At 53.2% G+C, this 18630-nt stretch overlaps 5 protein-coding genes across 5 annotated transcripts; 3 read left to right on the top strand and 2 right to left on the bottom strand.

Moving 5' to 3' along the window:
• The first annotated feature begins 2434 nt into the window (after positions 1–2434).
• Positions 2435–3092, top strand: BU26DRAFT_59595 (uncharacterized protein). The gene is made up of 2 exons (XM_033834962.1): positions 2435–2729; positions 2798–3092. The coding sequence occupies exons 1-2, from the start codon at positions 2606–2608 to the stop codon at positions 3046–3048; spliced, it is 375 nt and encodes a 124-aa protein (XP_033680986.1). The 5' UTR covers positions 2435–2605; the 3' UTR covers positions 3049–3092.
• Positions 3093–6019: 2927 nt separating this feature from the next.
• On the bottom strand, positions 6020–10183 carry BU26DRAFT_567496 (GMC oxidoreductase; the record flags this gene model as incomplete). Its single annotated transcript, XM_033833661.1, has 11 exons — positions 6020–6063; positions 6117–6846; positions 6895–7005; positions 7054–7576; positions 7634–7716; positions 7780–8066; positions 9099–9161; positions 9224–9724; positions 9779–9967; positions 10016–10034; positions 10091–10183. 11 exons carry the CDS (start codon positions 10181–10183, stop codon positions 6020–6022), a joined length of 2643 nt encoding a protein of 880 aa, XP_033680985.1.
• An 874-nt stretch (positions 10184–11057) lies between these two features.
• BU26DRAFT_552977 (catalytic protein) lies at positions 11058–12164 on the top strand (the record flags this gene model as incomplete). Its single annotated transcript, XM_033832183.1, has 2 exons — positions 11058–11489; positions 11540–12164. The coding sequence occupies 2 exons, from the start codon at positions 11058–11060 to the stop codon at positions 11870–11872; spliced, it is 765 nt and encodes a 254-aa protein (XP_033680984.1). The 3' UTR covers positions 11873–12164.
• Positions 12165–13778: 1614 nt separating this feature from the next.
• Positions 13779–16689, top strand: BU26DRAFT_461417 (Pkinase-domain-containing protein). Its single transcript, XM_033825064.1, has 5 exons — positions 13779–14016; positions 14068–14135; positions 14189–14356; positions 14406–15007; positions 15056–16689. The coding sequence occupies exons 1-5, from the start codon at positions 13980–13982 to the stop codon at positions 16296–16298; spliced, it is 2118 nt and encodes a 705-aa protein (XP_033680983.1). The 5' UTR covers positions 13779–13979; the 3' UTR covers positions 16299–16689.
• A 459-nt stretch (positions 16690–17148) lies between these two features.
• Positions 17149–18182, bottom strand: BU26DRAFT_507638 (uncharacterized protein; the record flags this gene model as incomplete). The annotated part of the gene is made up of 2 exons (XM_033827014.1): positions 17149–17618; positions 17681–18182. The coding sequence occupies 2 exons, from the start codon at positions 18180–18182 to the stop codon at positions 17149–17151; spliced, it is 972 nt and encodes a 323-aa protein (XP_033680982.1).
• Between the last annotated feature and the right edge of the window lie 448 nt (positions 18183–18630).

Genomic DNA, 18630 nt, shown 5'->3' with positions numbered 1-18630 from the left:
GGATACTTTAAGCCAATAGCTTGGATGGGGCCCAATGGCCAGTGTCCACAAGGCAATGGACCTTTTTCACGCTGTTAAAGCATCCTCAACACGATCGATAACCGGATCAGGAGGACCACTATTACCACAATGAAACCGAGACACTTTGTACTTGTAGAATCTGTCCTATTTCCACTGTCGTGTTGACGTCTTTGCATCAGACCGAGGCGGAGAGCCAATAGGCTGTCAGCTCGCTGCTTCGGGTGGTGGCTGCAGCTTAGATCGTCCACTCAGATGGCCAAAGCGAGGCTGACGCCGGGCTGAACTCAGCCTCGTGCGCGACCTCCACTTCGTCCAGTAAATATTGGGATATCAGGCAGATGGTATTTTGCTCTGCCCCCGCTAATTCTTAATCCTACTCAGATCAAGAAACACACGGTTGCACACCCGAGAGCAAGAACGCTCTGCATAATACCATTATTTTCATCTAATCATCGTTGCGCCTCTTTGTTGTTTATTCGCTACATCGTCCCTAATCGCCCTCAGTATTCCTTCTCAAACGCTGCTTCACGGCTTCAACCCACTACGATCGCTTCAGACTGGTACCCTTGCTGCGCAACCGCCCAAGCACGCGCTCGAAATGTCTCGGTGGGAAAACGACGCTATAACAGGATTAATAGCTCTGATACTTGCCATACCAGGCGCAATCGTCGCGCTCGGGACTATATGGGTGGTCATTGCACGTCGACAACGCCATTCAAGATGTTAGCCTTTCCCCTCCTCGTCCCCTGCAGCGTCTCGCGACCGGCAAGCTAACAATTGTTTTAGTTAGAGGTCTCAACGCAATGCCCACTGCTGGAGCCACCGAAGAATTTGGTGAAGCTGCATACGAGTTAAACTGGTTCCAAGATCAATTCTCGCACTTACACCGAGAGATCACCGCCGAGCAGGAACAGTGGGCCGAAGAGAGTGGACATCCCCAGGAGCCCCGGCCCCAGGATGCTCGAGAACCGCCTTGATAGTATCAAATATGACATACCAATCAGAATTTACGTGCTCTGGCGTGGTGTGCAAACCTCAGTACTGCCCCATTAATGCAGAAGCCAGCTGTGATCTATTAGTCCAAAATGACCCAAGCATTCCGCACCTTGTATGGGTCCCTCTGCTCGTGAGCAGAACGTGTGCCTAGATTAACGAGGGTCCGGGATAGAGGCAAGGGCGGCGGATATACATGGCCGCGTTTGTGGCTACCGCATCAGTCTGAAAGTGATAACCATAGTTTAATCATCATCAAGAATTCGATTTACAGTTCGGAGAGCAAGCTTACCGGTCTGAAAGGCGACCTCTCGATAGGTCTCCTGCTCCAGAGGACGTCCCATCAGCCTGCGTGCGTTCATAAGACAGGCCTAGATTGCGGATCGACAATGTGGGTCTATTGATCCATTGAGCAACGTGGGAATATGAAGCTAAAATGCCCGTCACTGCAAAGATGAGATGGTGAGCTCAGGGGCTCACCGAATGAGGGGTTCCGGAATCGGGCCGTGACGGGCTTGGCAGTCTAGCGACGCCCTCGACGTCAACCCCACGTGCCAGCTAACGTTCACCCACCAACGCCATCGCTATACAGGAGGGCCACCGTTCCGCATATCCAGCCGACCGGTCAATCGAAAAATCCTGCAAGGGATGCTCGATCTGCCATCTCCGAATCCGCGTATCAGCCTGAGACCGACGACGCTTGGCACTCCCTAGGCATCCATGGCTCTCAGGGCCTTCCTAGACGCTCCATAATCGTACTATCATGCCATTATCACCCCACCAAACGATCTACACCGGACCCTATAAGTACTTTCTTCTCGGCTCTGCGTTCATTGAGGCGTTACCGATCTGCATTCGCGCGTCCCGTTGCCTTCTTCCTGGGATCACTCCCATCCACATGGCGGCCATGCTTCGCCATCACTTGACGACAGGGATGAGTTGAATACCGTGAACTACAGCATTGAATATCGTGGACTTTAGCTAACGGTCCAATAGGGACATGACGGATACCAGCCACGAACGTTGCTTTTGCATTGCGCCCTTCCACAAGATACGAATTGCTGACTGGCTGCGACCCGCCGACGTTCCACGTGAGGCGTTGCGGAAGGGAATCTTGGATTCTCGCAGCAAATCTGCCTCATCCTCTTTCAGCCGTCTGCTGACGCTTGCCCAGTCGCATGCAAGCCTGTGATTGGCTATCCGAGGGCCAAAGATGGACTCCGATTGGCAGAAGCCGATGACGCGCATGGTGTGAGTGGTGTGATACTCTCGTGGTAGGCTATGTCCACGATGTTTGATCTCCCACTTCCGCCCGCAAGATGCGGTTCAGCAAGAGAATGAGAGATGACGTAGAGACGGGATATGCTCAAGTTCATATTTCGGGCCCGTCCCCCTCGGCAGCGCCCAGACGGCCTCTGCGCTATTCCCCCAGCAGCGGTCTGTCCATCCGAATCCGCGGCATTGAAAGGCTGTCTACGAGTGATTTCAACCGTTAGCTTCGTTATTCCGTATACCACTTCCCTCAGACTCGGCCGTTGCTTCACGGTTATTCTATCCACCCCCCGATACGAACTTTCCGAGCATCCTAAGCATGACTCGCTGGGAGAACGAGGCCATAACAGGGCTAATAGCTCTGATCCTTGCGATCCCTGGCGCAATCGTCGCGCTGGCGACGTTACGGGTCCTCTTTGCAAGACGGCAGCTCCACTTAAGAAGTATGTTCGCCTTGGCCTTTAGCTATCGATGCCGTACTACGTATGTGCAAAGCTAAAGCCTTGATTAGGAATACATCTTAGTGCGACCCCTGACCTGCAGGCCACCATAGACCTCAATGAGACCGCATACGAATTGAGCGCCCGAAGAGCTACCGACTGGTTCCAAGACCAGTACGTGTATCTCCACAGAGAAATCTCCGCCGAGCAGGAACAGTGGGCCGAAGAAAGCGGAGATTTCCAGCACTCTCCATCCTACGGAGCTCAGGAGCCGCCTTGGTCGACTTCGGTACCATGGGCTAATCACACCTCGTTTCAATAGTGGCGCTGTTATGTGCGTGCTCTTTCTCAACGAGCGCGCTCGCGATTCCGCTCCACTGTCACATCGGTCTGCGTGGACACTCGCCCTCTTAACGAAAGACATATCGGGTCCATCGAAGGATCGTGTCTGCGGGTGCGCCCGTCAACGTAGATGGAATTGTATCGGCGATGTTAGCTAAAGCTGGGTATCTCAAGCGTGAACCTACGAGTCTCAACACCGGAACGGATCTAGCTGTATCCCATGGCGCGGATAACGGCATACCACGTGTGTGCTATAATCTTAGGAAGACCTAAATATGCTTAGATAAGAAATATAATAGGCTGTTCTCTATTAGAAGTAGGTTCTATAATTAAGCAAAGTACCCTATTCTTCTAGAATCGCTAGAAGACCCTGTTATTAACTGTTGCTAATTAATACTAATTAGGCTCTACAACCTACTCCTAAATCTCGCTTTCTTTAAGTTTCCTATAAGTAGGTGTCCTATTAGATGTGGGGAGTTGCTGTAAACCGCAACTCTACGCTACTAATCTAAGATAGAATAAGGCTAAGCTAAGCATCTATAATATACTTCTACTTTAGTTATAGGTGTAGGTTTTTAACAGGAGCTCTATTTTAGAAAACGTGTTCTAGTCTATCGCATTATATACAGTGCAAGGCTTTCTCTTCCTTAGTTGTCATCTCAATATCGTCGCCCGACCCCGCGAGGTGAAAGTACCGCAGGGAAGCTGCACACGCCAGACTCTTAACAAACACCCCGAATCCCTGTATCTCGTCGGAGTCCAACTCTTGTGCACGAGAAAATTGTTTGCGACAGGTGAGGCGCAGCGGTATGCTGTGCCACATGCTAAGAAACTGACTTCTGGGGCCCAATTTTCGTTCAAAAGCTCAGTCCTATGTACTGATATCGCTTCTGAGCCCACCTCGACCACTTCTCATCATGGCTACGGTTCCAGCAGACGTAGCTCTCGTCGTCGTCCAAGGCTCTTTCTAAACCCCTCTTGTTTATAAAGGCTTGACAGATAGTTTGAAGACCCACGGATATCCCACGTCCCAGCTGGAGATGATCCCGGATGGAAGTCGCAATATGTCGGCATGGAACGAGTGCTGACGTTCGGCTAAGAGGGTCAAGACTGAGAACTAGTGGCTTGGCATTTCGCGGAGCCGGTCTCCGGATAGAACGACGTGCGTAACAGCTACCCTAGAGGCCTTCACAGGTGCGTACATTTGCTAAGCTAATCTTACTTACTTGTGCGGCGAGCACTTAGATCTGGAGAATTCCCTACCGCAAGAGCCGGTTATCGCTCAACTTGTAGGCTCGCCGCTCGATCACGACATCGCCCGGATTTCACACCGCTGTTCTGGCATCTTACCGAGACCTCTTGTGTACGGGGCGAAGTTGCGAAATAATAGTGGATTGAGTTACCTCGCGGCCAAGGTGAACCATATGCTGGTAAAACTCACAGCGCATCAAACAGGCTGACATAGTGGTGTGGTTATAAGGCCGTGATATGGCTGAGGCAGCTCGAGCAAAGACACAAGTAGGGGCGCGAGCGGTGGAGCAAACGGTAGATGGGCCGAAAGTTGGGAAGCCTTGTTGCATTACTGATCTACAAATCAGACGGTATACATGAGGCTGAAAAGGATGCGAAGTGGATCACCTTCAAATGGATTTTTCAGAGTTCGAGGAAGCGATCGAGCCACGGTCCAAGAGGGATGGGCAGACGATACGGAAAAGACGTTCTACTTTCCTCCGTGGCATTCTTGTGAAGTGCTAGGAGATCCTCCGATCAGATTTACTAGAGCCTAAGCTGGCTGAGTTCGAGCTGACGAAGACCTCGCATCATATCATCACGACTGACCGCAATTGTAAGACAACCATCCATTTCGCCGGTGGGTATTAGCGCAGTTGTGAAACTGTATGTTCTCTCCCCTCGTTCCCTCTCTTTAGTCTACCGCTGGCTTGTCTCGATTCCCGTACGCATTATTCGAAACCAAGTATCGATTTTGTCGAGTGGTATGTCCGGAACCAAACGGGTCAAGGTTTCGGTTTCAGCAGCCTCGCTCAACCAGGCTTCTTAGCTTCTCAGCACCAACAATCGCAGTTTAATCAAAACCAAGGACGCCCCAACTCGCCCCTCGGCCAACAGCAACAGCAGCCGCAGCAGGCAGGACGTGGTCGTGGAAATTTCGGCACCGGACCGGCCGTGCTCCGAGATATCGTGCGCCAGACATCCGGTATTTCTCGACGGGGCGGCGGCCGAGGTCAACAGCAGCAGTGGAATCAGAGTCAGAACGCCAAATTCTCAAGCCAGTCAAATAGGCCGTGGCGGCGGACGAGGTAGAGGTGGTCGTGGCCGTGGGCAGGGCCAAGGCCAGCAGATGAATCCTGGGGCGCCTGATTTCTGGCTAGGTGGTGGGCGGAGATAGAAGCGTGGAGCTGAAGATGATGACGGCAGTTCCCGACGCAGTAGCAAGCGTGCTAGGGGTGGTCGCGATGGAGGAGGTGGTGGTGGCGAGGAGTAATGAAGTTGCTTAAAGAGGAAAGAGTGTGATATCGAGCATGGGAAGCTTGACCGTATGGCGCATCTTCACCCGCATTTACGGGTTCGGTTTGTTTTCGTCCTAGGTATATGAAGGCCGGGGTTAGTCAGGGTGCGATCCTTGCGTTTCTTTCACAGGAAGAGGTAAGGAATATGCGGTATGTTCTTCATGGGTAAAAAGCGAGAGAGTTTTCATGCCCATAGCTGGGTATTTTGTATCATAGTAATATGCAAGGGTGTCGATCATGATACCTATATGAGTCATCAAAAATCGGGGTTTTGTGTGGTCAAGTCTGGTGAGCCTACAAGGAAACAGGGGAAGCCTGAAGGGCCATTGAGCAAGTAAGTGACGCTTTCATCTCTGAAAGACATTTAATGGGTGGGTACTAAGAAATTGAACCATCTAGCCGAGTAGAACTTGAGCCGCTGTCTCACGCAAATAGAATTTCAGCAGAGATCTTCTCTGCCAGTGCGTCTGCAATCCGGTTAGTCTCCAAGGGCATTCAGAAGGCAAGATAGCTGACTCACAGACTGTTGCCGAAGGCTGTCCGGGAGGTAGAAAGGGGAATATCGATGCATCAACAACACGTAATCTCGAGACGCCGATCACCCGTCCCTTCGAATCTACCACAGCCATTGGATCATCCACTCGTCCCATCTTATTGGTCCCAACAGCATTGTATACCGAATTTGCGCTCTTTCGAACGACATCAACAATCTCCGCATTGGTCTTGAGCCTGCCACCAGGGAAGGCCTCAGCCCTCGCTACCTGTTTCATCGCCTTCGTGGCGAATAGTTTACGACCTTTGCGGAATGCTAGCACTGCCATCTCAAGGTCCCGTGGGTCTTCGAGCCAATTGGGGCTGATGACGGGGTTGACGGCTGTATCTGGAGAGCGAATGGAGACATTGCCACGAGAGAAGGTCGAGACTAAGCCAACTGAGGCTGCGACGTACTGCTTCCCGTCTGTTATCCCAGTGCTACTGTCGTTCCCAGTGCCAAAATAAGCGTCTAGGACCAGGTATTGGAAGTTGGGCCAGTCATCCGAAAAAGTCTTCCGTAAAGAGTCGTAGGTGTAGTTCCGAATTACCCCACGAGGCACCTTCTCAAACCCCGCAATATCGCCTCCCACATTTGTGAGCATTCCCGTCCGGTTCTGGTTGTATTTGCTGACTGCGCCTGCCAGATATGAAGGGTTTGCAAGACTGTTGTGAGTCGTTACGTCTACCGCATAGGTCGGACCGACCAAGATATTGTCCTAAGTCGATATTAGAGTACCTCCGCTGGCCGCAGAGGATATACTCACCCACATATTCTGGCCCACACCTGGTCTGTCGACAACTATATCAATACCCTGCTGTCGCATTATAGCTTTGGGGCCAATTCCCGACACCATCAACATTTGTGGGGAGCGCATCTGTGGGACACGTCAGCATTCCCAGCGATAGAGGGCCCAAGTACATACGACGCCTGCAGAGAGGATAATTTCTCGACTCGCCATAATCTGGTATATCATGCCGCCGCTTTCCACACGTACGCCGCGAGCAATGGTGCCGTCGAATAGGATCTTTTTCGCGAGGGTAGCCTTGTAAAGCCTAATTCGTCGTCCCTGAGAGATTGACTCGTGGAAGAATTCGGCCGCGGAGCTTCTCATTTGCGTCTCTTGATCGAGCTCTTGAGGTATATAGGACCACCCAAGAAGCTTTCCGCTCCCAAAGCTTTTGAGCTCCTCTAAACCAAGCTCCGAGAAGGCTTTGGCCAGCCAAGATGTAATTGGGTTGACCCAGGATGCGTAGCCGACCTGAATCGGCCCGCCAGAGGTACTCCAGTCCGAGGCATTGTACTGCAGGGAGGCATTCGCCGGACGTTTGCTGTTATCTGGTATGTGATAATGTATGCTCCTTTGGAAGAATGGAAGGAGGCTGCTGAACTTGTAACTTTCATCGCTAACCTCTTTGGCCCACTTATCAAACGCGCCTACTGTTCCTCTGCCGGGCATCAGCGTTCCTCTAGAGCAGGTCGCGGGAAGGAGACCGTGGATATACCTGATATACCAAAGGAAGTTGCGACCACTCGACCCACCGATAACTTTTCCCGAGTCGAACAACAATGTCTGGCCATTTAGCGCCTGGTGTCTCATCAGCTTTACCGGGTGCCCCTGAGAAGACCCGCTCTGTGTTTCTCTACCTACCTTTTGAGGCTCGGTATACATATACCAATCCAGGAGGGTGTTCTTGGTTACCGGATTGCTTCCTGTGAAGGTACTGGCGTATGCTGGTACTTGCGAGTTATTTCCATTAGCGAATTCGTAGAAATCGCCAGCTTCGATCACGGCCACGGATACGGAAGGGTCTGCTGTAAGCCGATTCGCTACAGTGAGGCCTGCCGTTCCGCCACCAATGATGACGTAGTCGTATGTTGCATTTTGGCCAGGGACTCCGAAGTAGGAGCCTAAGAGGCCGAAAGACGAAAACGGGTCTGTTCTTGAGGCAGCACAGTGAATGAAGGTCGCGCTCCACAGCAGAAAAGACTGACGACAGGTTTTCATTTCGCTCTCCTGGAAGCTGCTTCAAGCTACGTGGACTGGCAGTCAAAAGACGCGATATGTGTGAACAGATTGGAACGAGTGACCGCCTGAGGCAGGCAAGTGCTCTTGAAGACACCTCTGTGAAGCTATGATCGGGGTAGACATCACATTAAATCCCTTGGTAACAAATGCGCAGTTCTTCGCCCATTGGACTCTGGCTTGATCATGATTCGAACCCACACCGACTAAAATGGGAAGACTCGATGCCGCGGGAACGGAACAGTAGATGGTACTTCATTTGTAGCCTGCAGGTTGAATCACACCCATAGCCCCGCGCGTGACACTTCAAAGCGCGTCCTCGAGTGAACCTGTTCCACAGGGCTGCTAGCGTCCTGCCGGAAACCAAGATTCCCACAGATCAGTGTACCCCGGCTCTCTAAGATTAGCAGGATGTACGACGTGAGATATCATCACTGCTCTCTCATTACTTTCTGTCATCCGGTGAGCGAGCCCTGTCACTCCTACATTGGGGTGTGGTAAGATTCAGGTGTTGCATGTGAGAAGGTCCAAATTAAGACCGATCAGCAAGTGTTCTGGCGCGGGCCCACCTGAAGATCCCTGCTATGTTTCTGGGGTGTCTGAATTGCGGCTTCAAGGCGTAATTATCAGTGCAGCAGGCAACAGATCACGCCCACCCGCTGGGCCGCTAATAAGCTCATATGTGTGCATATGCCCTGGTCCGAGACATTTTCACCACTTTCGTGCAGAAATGTCCAATGGCAAGGCAGCGAAAGGCGGGGTCAACCACTTGCGTCAGGATCTAGCGTGTAGCGCAAATCATGTCTTGTCATCCGCGAATGGACTGATCATAAAAGAATGACTTGGGCAAACCTAAACCGACGTATATGAGAACAGATATGAAATTACCATCCGCACCTAGATCTCTCGTCTAAGAACACCTGAGCTAGAAATGCGGCCCTTACAGCCGCACATGTATACCGCCGCGAGTGCTCTGTTCACATACTCCAAATCTATCGGATCGTAGACTACATGCGAATAGTCAGCTCATAAGATCATGGCAACAAGTTCGTTAGGCCATACCTCCAACTCAGGTTTCCAGTGCAGGCATATTTGCACCCCTCAATGTATTTCTGCAAGTCCGACTGTACGGCAGAGTCCCCAGTGTACTTCTCCAACAGTCGCTCAGCAGCAGTGTCCAGGCTCTGCACTGAGTCCTCAATGATACACGTTGTGATGTCTATGGCTCGATGAATCGAGCCATGCTTGAGGAACAGGAGAGGAAGAATCGTGTCCACTTGGCCTTGGGCAACTTCCTTCTTGATTGAGAGAATATCATTCATCAGGGAGATGATGATGTTGGTTGCGTCCGAGATTAAACGCATGCACTCGTCAACCATGATGGATCGTGGAATCTGCATACCGTAACAGAATTCAGTCAGTGCAAGACAGGCTGTCACTGCGCTGGAACCCATCCGACGTAGCATGTATTCTTCGGCGGTAGGCAAGTGCCCTGAGATTTGGACGCAGTGTTCGACTTCGGTAGATCGGACGAAGTAGACCAGCTCATTGCAAAACTCGCTCGCCTGCTCTGCGCTGGGTCAGCCGTGCAAATCGCCCTAGGCTTAGCAAACGATAACCATACCATGAGTGTATTTCGCACGTACAGCATCTCCAATTGGACCGAAGTCTGTAATGATGGCCTTTGATGATATTGTGCTGGTATCTTTATTTCCAGTTAAGCAAGCTCGGATGAATGAAATAGTTTCTTCGCGGAATCTATTGGCTTTCTCGAAGTCATGAATAAGATCAGAGAACTCCGCAGAGTCGGTTTCTTGGAGACTTTAGTTCGATGACTTAACCGATACGGATGTAGACATACCATCATCCCAGGCGAACAACTTCAAGCAGTTAGTCCATAATTCAGCATTGGAATTTGTGCTCGCTTCTCACTCACCCAAGTTGAGAGATGTGTTACGATGCGAAGCTCCTCGAAGGAAGCATATGGCCACCATGACGAGCTAAACGACGCTGCATCAGCTTTTTTCATTTTCTTCAGCCGATGCCCCGCTGGAAACAAACTACTTTATATTAGTTAAAGCATTTGCTACGGTTTCTCTTACTACCTTTCCATTCTACGGTTGACGTCCAAGCGCAGCTCCTCTCTATGCACATTGACCGCTCTGGGCCAGTGAGCAACCATCGCTTCCAGATCAGGGATCGTGATGGTGATTCCCTTCAAAGCCCCGGCCAGCCCTTCTCGCGTTACTTGCTTTGGAGAGGTCATGATTAGGAAGATTGAGCAGAAGCTGAAAATCCAACGATGAGTGTTGAGGGGAATGAGAAGTGACCTAAGGCTATCTGGGGTGATGAAGGACGACTGCTCCCCACACACTCTATGTGCCACTCACATCCTCCTGAACACCACATGACTGCCTTTTGCCCGCGGACGAGGCTTTGGAGTAACACGATGACTTCGGTCCGGCATCGTTATCATACTGCCTACCGGGAGGCGAAGTGACTGTATGCCTTTGCGAGGCAAGACCTTCCTACAGTGCTTCTTAGCTTCTCTAGGCATATATGGATGGCTGAACCCCCGTCGGGCTGATCAAAGCGTCGCGCTGTCCTTCACAGCAATTACTCAATCGGCATTGCTGTGGGGAAGCTGAGAGTGAAAGTACGGTAGGGAAGCTGCATACACCAAAACACCCCGGACCCCTGCATCTCGTCGGAGTCCGAAAGCTGCAACGGTTGTGCAGGACGAAAATTGCTTGCGCCGGGTGAGGCGTAGCAGTATGCTGTGCCACAAGCATCAAATTGCTGTTGTATGTGCCAAGACACTAATTTCTAGGGCCAACTTTCGTTCAAAAGCTCGGTCCTATGTTCTGATACCGCTCCTGAGCCCAACCCAAACAACCCCCACCATGGCTACGGTCCCCGCGGACGTGGCTCTCGTCGTCGTCCAAGGCTCTTTCCAAACCCCTCTTGTTTATAAAGGCTTGACGGATAGTTTGAAGACCCACGGATATCTCACGTTCCAGCCGGAGCTTCCGAGTTGCAGCAATGTGGATAGCCCCGAATTCCCATCGGTTACGCTATCCGACGACTCAGCAGCCGTGGAGCGCGTGGTACGCCATCTCGTCGACAATGAAGGAAAGAGAGTCGTCATCATCATGCATTCCTACGGAGGCCTCGTTGGGAGCAACGCGATTCCGGAAGAGCTAAGCTTCGCAAACCGCCAAGCTCGTAATCTTCGAGGCGGAGTGATACACCTCTTCTATGTCGCAGCCTTCATCCTAGGCGAAGGGCAAAGTGTCCTAGGGACGTTCGGCGAGTCCCCCAATAATGACGTTAAGGTAAGCCTTGCCAGAAGATTTTCAAGTTTCCAATGCTTACTGTGTTCAAGCCAGACGGGCGATTCTTCCTTAAGAATGGAGGGGAGCTGCTGTACAACGACCTCCCACCTACGGAAGCAGCGCTCTGGGAATCTCGCCTGATTCCTCAGTCGCATGCTGTTCAGAAAACCGAGCTCACCTACGCTGCATACAAGTATATCCCTTCGACGTACTTGATCTGTGAGAAGGACAAGGCTGCCCCGCCCCTATTCCAGGAGATGTTTGCCGGGTCTGCAGGATCACAGGTTGTCGAGCGATGCAGTGCCAGCCACTCGCCCATGCTGAGCCAACTCGATATCCTCGTCACCAAGATCATTGATGTGGTCAAAAAGGTGACAGCTTGAGTGCCCGCGGAGTTATCACTCAGTTTAGGGGCTGAGAGCCAGTGGGAAATGTTTTGATAACATTCGATTATGTATGCAATACATTTGTTCAAAAGCAATCATGTTGCATATACAAAATTGAGCTACGTGCAGTTAAATGTACAAGTATTAATTAGGCGAGGTCGGAAAGTGCGGGTCAGATCATATAAAGCCCTAAGCTGCTACCATAGAACCTTGGTCTGCTTCCCTACCGGTACCATTGACAATGGATCTGGAGCGGCGGAATCCAGAAGGTGAAGGCTATCTCATGAATAAATCAGACACAAAAGTATGCAATCGCTTTCGCACGTAGATTCCCCTCCACTATCTATAGAATCCTATTGACACCGAACCGAAGCAACAGAAGGCCACGAACTGAGTGACGACCAGTAGATACCCTCTACAGCCTCGCTGGATCACACAGAGGTCGCTGTCACGTCCCTCCCTCGCTCTACGTCCAGACCATCCTCCGCTCACCACGAGCACCATCCCCAACAGTGGTCCTTGGTTCCTCCCCTCCATGGACAACATACTGGACGGCGCGTCAGCGCAATCCTTTACAATAGGAGACCAAACTAAGGAGGCACCGCAACTACTAACTCTAACTACAGGCGGAGAACTAGTCGTACTCTCTAAGGGCAGCGACCTTACTACTTCTATATATATAGCCCTAAGGACAGCCAAGGCTAGCGCGTACTTACAAGGTTTAAGGTCTAGAAAGGTGCACTAACAGTGTTCTCGGAGTACTTCGCCGCCAACCTTCGCTTCAATAGCGCCTGTCCGCACTCCAGACTCTAGGAGGGGAGAGAGACAAGATCATCTTCTGCGAGGATGAGATGACACGGGTTGGAAGCAAAGGAGAGGCGGAACTCAGACGCGGAGAAAGCTATCGAGCCGAATGGCTCAGTGCGAACGAGACGAGAGCCTGCTAGGAGACCTCCGAAGCGACGAAATTCCGAAACGCCGTGCAATTGTTACCGAAGACACATGCTCTTGCTGGCTACGGCTCATCCTCGTCGCCCAGCCCCGCACTCTTTCCAACTATGATACGGGAGAAGGTTGAAGACGGATTGGAGAAGGTTGGAGACGGTTGGAGACGGATTAGAGAAGAATCTACATTGGGGAATTGGAGCTAGATGGATTATTTAGGAAGCCCATTGCACACTGAGATACGAGGTGCATGCCCTGGGCTTAAGAAGAGAAATACAAAGGCAGGGGCTTAAGCGTGCCTTGAACGGATAGGAGGTAGTAGTCGCAGGATGCGTGTCGTTACAAGGAATTTTTAGCGCTTACAAACCACGTGATCGCAGAATCCGGGAACAGGACGCACCCTGGATTATTCAGGGTCCAACGCCACGGGTGAGATGAGACGGTACCCGGTGCAGAAGCGTCACCAACAGCATGGCGCAGCCACTTTTCTGGAACTCTTTTGCCGTCTCTCCACCTGGGCATGCATGGATAGTGGTGATGCTGCACCTCATTGGCCAGTGCGCGCTAGCTCGTCGGAAAAGGCACCGTGTTTACCGCCACTCACCCGCTGCCAACGCATCTTCAGCCAGATGCACCAATTGGCGGGATGACGTTGATTTCCAGATTGCCGCTCATACTGCATCTCGCGCATAATGGCACATGCATGGGTTATGCAGGGTAGTTGTAAGACTCGCAGAAAGAGAGCGGCTGCAGGTCCGGTCTCCAGAGCGTCGCTGTGGAGCCGCAGGCGCGACCCTCTCCGTGAACACCTTCCAAGGCCAACACCTGACATCGTTTACTCCTGAAGGCTGCAGATGATACTCTAGAGACCCTCCAAGCTGCGTCAACACGGTCTCGCCGAGCGCGAGTCACTGCGGGCGGTGCGTGCTTTTTGTTGACGGCCCGCCGTTGTCATGGGGACGAACGAGCTTCCATGCAGCCGACCTCCGATATCCACCACCACAATCGCCGCGACTCCGCCCTCAACCGCATCCTATTCCTATCCAGTAGCACTGCTCCACGGCGACCGCCGTCCATCTTTCGACCTGGCTTCCATCGTCGCTCACACCCTCTGAGCGCTCGCGTTATTCTTGAATAACATACGTCAACCTTGCCCGCCATGGCCGAAGGCTACCAGGTTTTGGAAGAATTGGGCAGTATGTCTCGCTCAAGCCACATCCATACATTTCGCCGCTGACATGGTGCAGGCGGAAGCTTCGGAAAGGTGTACAAAGCTATCGAGAAGGCCACCGGAGAGACCGTTGCGATCAAGCTGGTACCGCCTCGCCAATGCTTTGCATGGCTACAATAGACTGATGGAGCCCGCAGATCGACCTCGAAGAGAGCACCGACGAGCTCGCGGATATACAGGCCGAGATCAACTTGCTCAGCACATGCAAGAGCCCCTGGGTCACGGAATACAAGACGAGCTTCGTCAAGGGTGTCAAGCTATGGATCGTCATGGAATTTCTCGGAGGAGGCTCAGCTTTGGATCTGGTGGGCATTGGGTCGGATAATTAGCGACGGCCTCTACTGACGTCTGCAGATGAAACCCGGCCCCTTCAGCGAAGCGCACATTGCCATCGTCTGCCGAGAACTCCTGCTAGGCCTCGACTATCTCCATTCGACGGGCAAGATCCATCGAGATATCAAGGCGGCCAATGTCCTCCTCACAGACGCCGGTAAGGTCAAGCTCGCGGATTTCGGCGTCGCCGCACAGCTTACGAACCTCAAATCGCAACGGATGACGTTCGTGGGCACCCCGTACTGGATGGCGCCCGAGGTTATACAGGAAGCCGGCTATGACTTCAAAGCGGATATCTGGTCTTTGGGCATTACTGCTATGGAGCTTGCCTTGGGACAGCCGCCGCTTGCTGGATCGCATCCCATGAAGATCCTCTTCACCATCCCTAAAAACCCGGCTCCCCGCTTGGAGGGAGACCAGTGGAGTAAGGATTTCAAGGACTTTGTGGCGCAATGCCTGATAAAGGACCCCGATCGACGAGCGAGTGCAAAGGAGCTACTGAGGCACCGCTTCATTCAACGTGCCGGAAAGGTCGAGGCGATGCGCGAATTGGTCGAGAGAAAGCAGATGTTCGACGCGCAGGAAGAGACGACCAGCCATCCGAAGTATTATGAGGAGACCATGTAAGCAGCTACGGCCTCCCCAATCATGTGTCTCCGCTAACTAGGCAGGGTCGACCTATCTCCCAGGACCGAAGAGGATGAGTGGACCTTCGACACTGTCAAGCCTGCTACGATGACTCCAGCACGCCACACAGCGAAGCGGCGCAAGATGGCCCGCATACCCTCCAGCGACGCCAATTCATGTGCCTCTATGATGCAGCACCTGGACCTCAACGCCGGTCCGCTGGGCAATGTCACAGACTCGCCGCTTCCGGAACGCCGCCGCGCATCGTCTCGCAAGTCATCCGCAGGAACCGCCATTCGTGTTTCTTCAGGTTCGACGCCGACGGCTCGCCGCATTAGCAATGTGCCGAAGCAACCTCTCGGTCTAGACCTCACCTTTGGCAACTCGCCCTCCACTGTGCGACACTTCAAGCGCGTCTCGTCCGGTGAACGGCGGGCAGCTCTGACTTCAAATCCACCACCCCCCAGTAACTCATTCCATCCGAACCCTCAGGCCCGGACGTTCCGCCCATCACCGCCGAACTCTGCCCATCCTCTTGACATGGAAGTGAATAATGAGAACCAGCCGCCAGCGCCGGTATACCCTCCAATGCCCGTAACGAAGGACGCGCTTTACGGACGGCGAGCATACGGCAAGGTGCTCGATTCTGTCTTTCAAGAAGCATATGCAGACTGCGCATCGCCCCATCAGCGTGAAGCCCTGGGCCGGGTGCATCAAGCCTGGGCACACCTTGATCAGATCGACCCTCAAGGCGAATTTCTGCTTTTGAAAGCGATGATGGACCGGCTGCAAGGTGACTCCAAGCTCGCGTCTGCCCTCGGAGTTACTGTCTCTCCAGCTCCAACTCCAAAGCAGCATAATACGAAGACGAGCGAAACGAGCCTCAGCGGTACCACCATCCACGGAACTAGCACTACCCGCATCCGATCTAATACGACAAACGCAGCAAGCTCCCTCAGCAAGCAATCAGCGGATTACAGCGCTACGCCCACACAAACACCCTTCCAAACCCCCATCGAGACTCCCACAGGCACTACCTCGGCCTCTCCCATCAAAGGCCCCAAACTCGTCCTCGCCCAGAACAATCCGCATCTCAAGTCGCATCGTCGCCGCCAGAGTGCTTTCGTTGGCGGCGAAAAGGCGTTTGGGTTGGATGCGTATGGCGGTCTGGATGAGAAGAAGCTGCCGGGCCATGTCGAGAAGGGTATGGAGCAGCAGGGATTGTTGGCTGATATCCTCTACGGGCAGTGGATGCAGGGGCTGAAGTCGCGCTGGCCGCTGTCTTAGTGCGAGCGGCTGCTGTGTCGGTGGTCACAGCCTAGTCCGGCGATTGCTGGCTGGGCGGGCGGCTAAGCTGCTTGTATACATGGTACGTATGCGGTTCTACAAGTCGATTTCTATTCTTGCACATATCTTCGGCCTTGCTTGCTTCCACGCTGTCCTGGCTAAGCGGGGGAGTATGAAGGCATTGCATGTTTCGTGTCTCTCCTTTGGCATTGGCATCAGATGATTCATGACCCTTACGGCCTAAGGGTTTTTTGACGATTCACGATGATGCGCGATGCTACTCTGCATTCGGCATTTGCATATGAAAAGTTGGCGTTGTTTGGCATTTTAGGCGTTCACATGGCTGGACCGTGGTGGATTTCAGAGAGATAGACAGCTCGATGTAATATGGTATGTGAATATAGTGTATCAAGACATTGTTCCTGTAGTTTTGCTAGGCTTCTTATCCTACGGTGTAGATCCGATGGTTAGTCCATTGGTAGTGTGGGCTTGACCTTTCTGTCCCCTGACGCGACCATATGGCTACACCGTATGATGTAGTGGATAGTGACGGCCTTTTCGCCACTTGCTCTACGCCCTTGTCAGACTAGGTGGCTTGATGATGTGCGCGGTCTCTTCCTTGTGCCTAGCTTCCTTCTCTAAGCAATGCACTTGCACTTCCCCCCTGGCGCCGTCCACGGCTGGCAAGTCGATGGTGCAGACAGACAGACAGCAAGCGGCCGGAGACTTACGCCTCTCTTATCCATGCCGCGATGCCTATCGACGCAGGACTGCGTGACTCCAGCTTTTCTGCCCAGGTAGTCTTTCATTCGTACGGCGAGCGCTCTGCCCAACCTCCCTCCCCTCCCCATCACACCCACCCCTCCTTCTCCCCCCTCTTCTCCCCAACACCCCCAGCATCCAATTCCACCGCCATATTCCGACTCTCCAGCTCCTGCACACCTATCACTCTCCGCCCACCACCACCACCAGCTGCTGGCACCTCCATCCTCCTGCCCTCATCGCCGACGAGCTCGCGCCGCATGGCGTAGGCGTAGTTGAGATCTTTGGTGGGCGGGGGAGGGCGGTCCGCGGTGCTATCTGGCGCTTCGTAGATTTTCGGCCGCTGGGCAGCTTGACGCTGGCGGCGGCGGTGGAGGAAGAAGAGCAGGGCTAGGATGGCGAGGATGGGAAGCAGGATGGTGGGGAGGAGGATGGCGGTGAGGGGGGTGCGGGGTTTAGAGGTGGAAGATGAGATGGGTGGTGGGGAGGAGGAGGTGGGTGAGATGGTGATGGTGGCTTGGGGTGGGGAAGTGACGACGATGGTTGCGGGTTGGTTGACTGGCGCTAGTGTTAGCAACATGAAGGCGGCGGGTGTTAGAGCAGGAAGGAAGTGGACGTACATCTCGTCAACTCCGTGCTCTTCGCACAATAGCTATTAAACACTTCGAGCGCGCTCTGCACATCCCCCGCCGCAGCACCCGTTGGCGTCGCTCTAGCCACCAATCCCAGTCCCGCTCTCTTCCTCAATCGCGCAGCAGCCGTAATCGCCGGACTTCGGACTTCGATGCCACTCGCGAATGTCTGCGCCTGCGTCTGCGTCGCCGCACTCTCGCACTGATCCGCCACGGCCGTCGATATAATGCTCGCAAACTCGCTGCTCGAATCGATGCAGAAGCATGCGAAGGAGGTCAACTGCGTGTCGTCGCCGCATCCGGAAGCCTGGTTGCGCACGATGACGCTTACGCGGTCGAGTGCGCAGGGTGCGAGGGAGGAGTAGAGAGGGATTTGGTCGATGTAGATGTGTGTTTTTCCTGCGGCGTGTGCGCGCTGGGGGGATAAGAAGAGGAGGAGGAGAGGCAAGAGAACGAGAGGAAGGCGAAGGGGCATCGTGCTGAGAAGCATGATAGGAGACGCAGTATGGAAAGAAGCGATCGAAAGTCAAGCAATTGCGACGATGCTTCGGCTTCGCTGTTACGCTTCAGATGTCAGTGTCTGTCAAAACGGGCGTTCAGCGGGAACAGAGGGGCATACTCCATACTTAACCGTCGCAACGGGCGCAGCGGGCGCACCCTTAGTCCGTAAGACATGGATAACTCACTATACGAGTCCTCCGTCGCACTGCTACACCCTGTCGAAATTACCGTTGAGGCTGCAGCATCGCGTTTGGAGTTACCGCCGTCATGGCGCCTCGCAACCCTGCATTTCCTAAACGGGAAGCATCTGATACGTTAGCGGGCCTTGTGCCTGGGCGCCTTACTCCTCCTCACCTGGAGTCCGTCCACTCCGCGCCGTTCGTGCCTGGCTGCAAGGCTGCTGCGATGCTCGTGGGATGCAGGGTTCGTAGTTCCGT

This window comes from Trematosphaeria pertusa, assembly GCF_010094035.1.
Source record: "Trematosphaeria pertusa strain CBS 122368 unplaced genomic scaffold BU26scaffold_11, whole genome shotgun sequence".
Taxonomy (NCBI): domain Eukaryota; kingdom Fungi; phylum Ascomycota; class Dothideomycetes; order Pleosporales; family Trematosphaeriaceae; genus Trematosphaeria; species Trematosphaeria pertusa.
The sequence above is the reverse complement of the archived record's forward strand: the minus strand, read 5'-3'. Positions and strand labels throughout refer to the sequence as shown.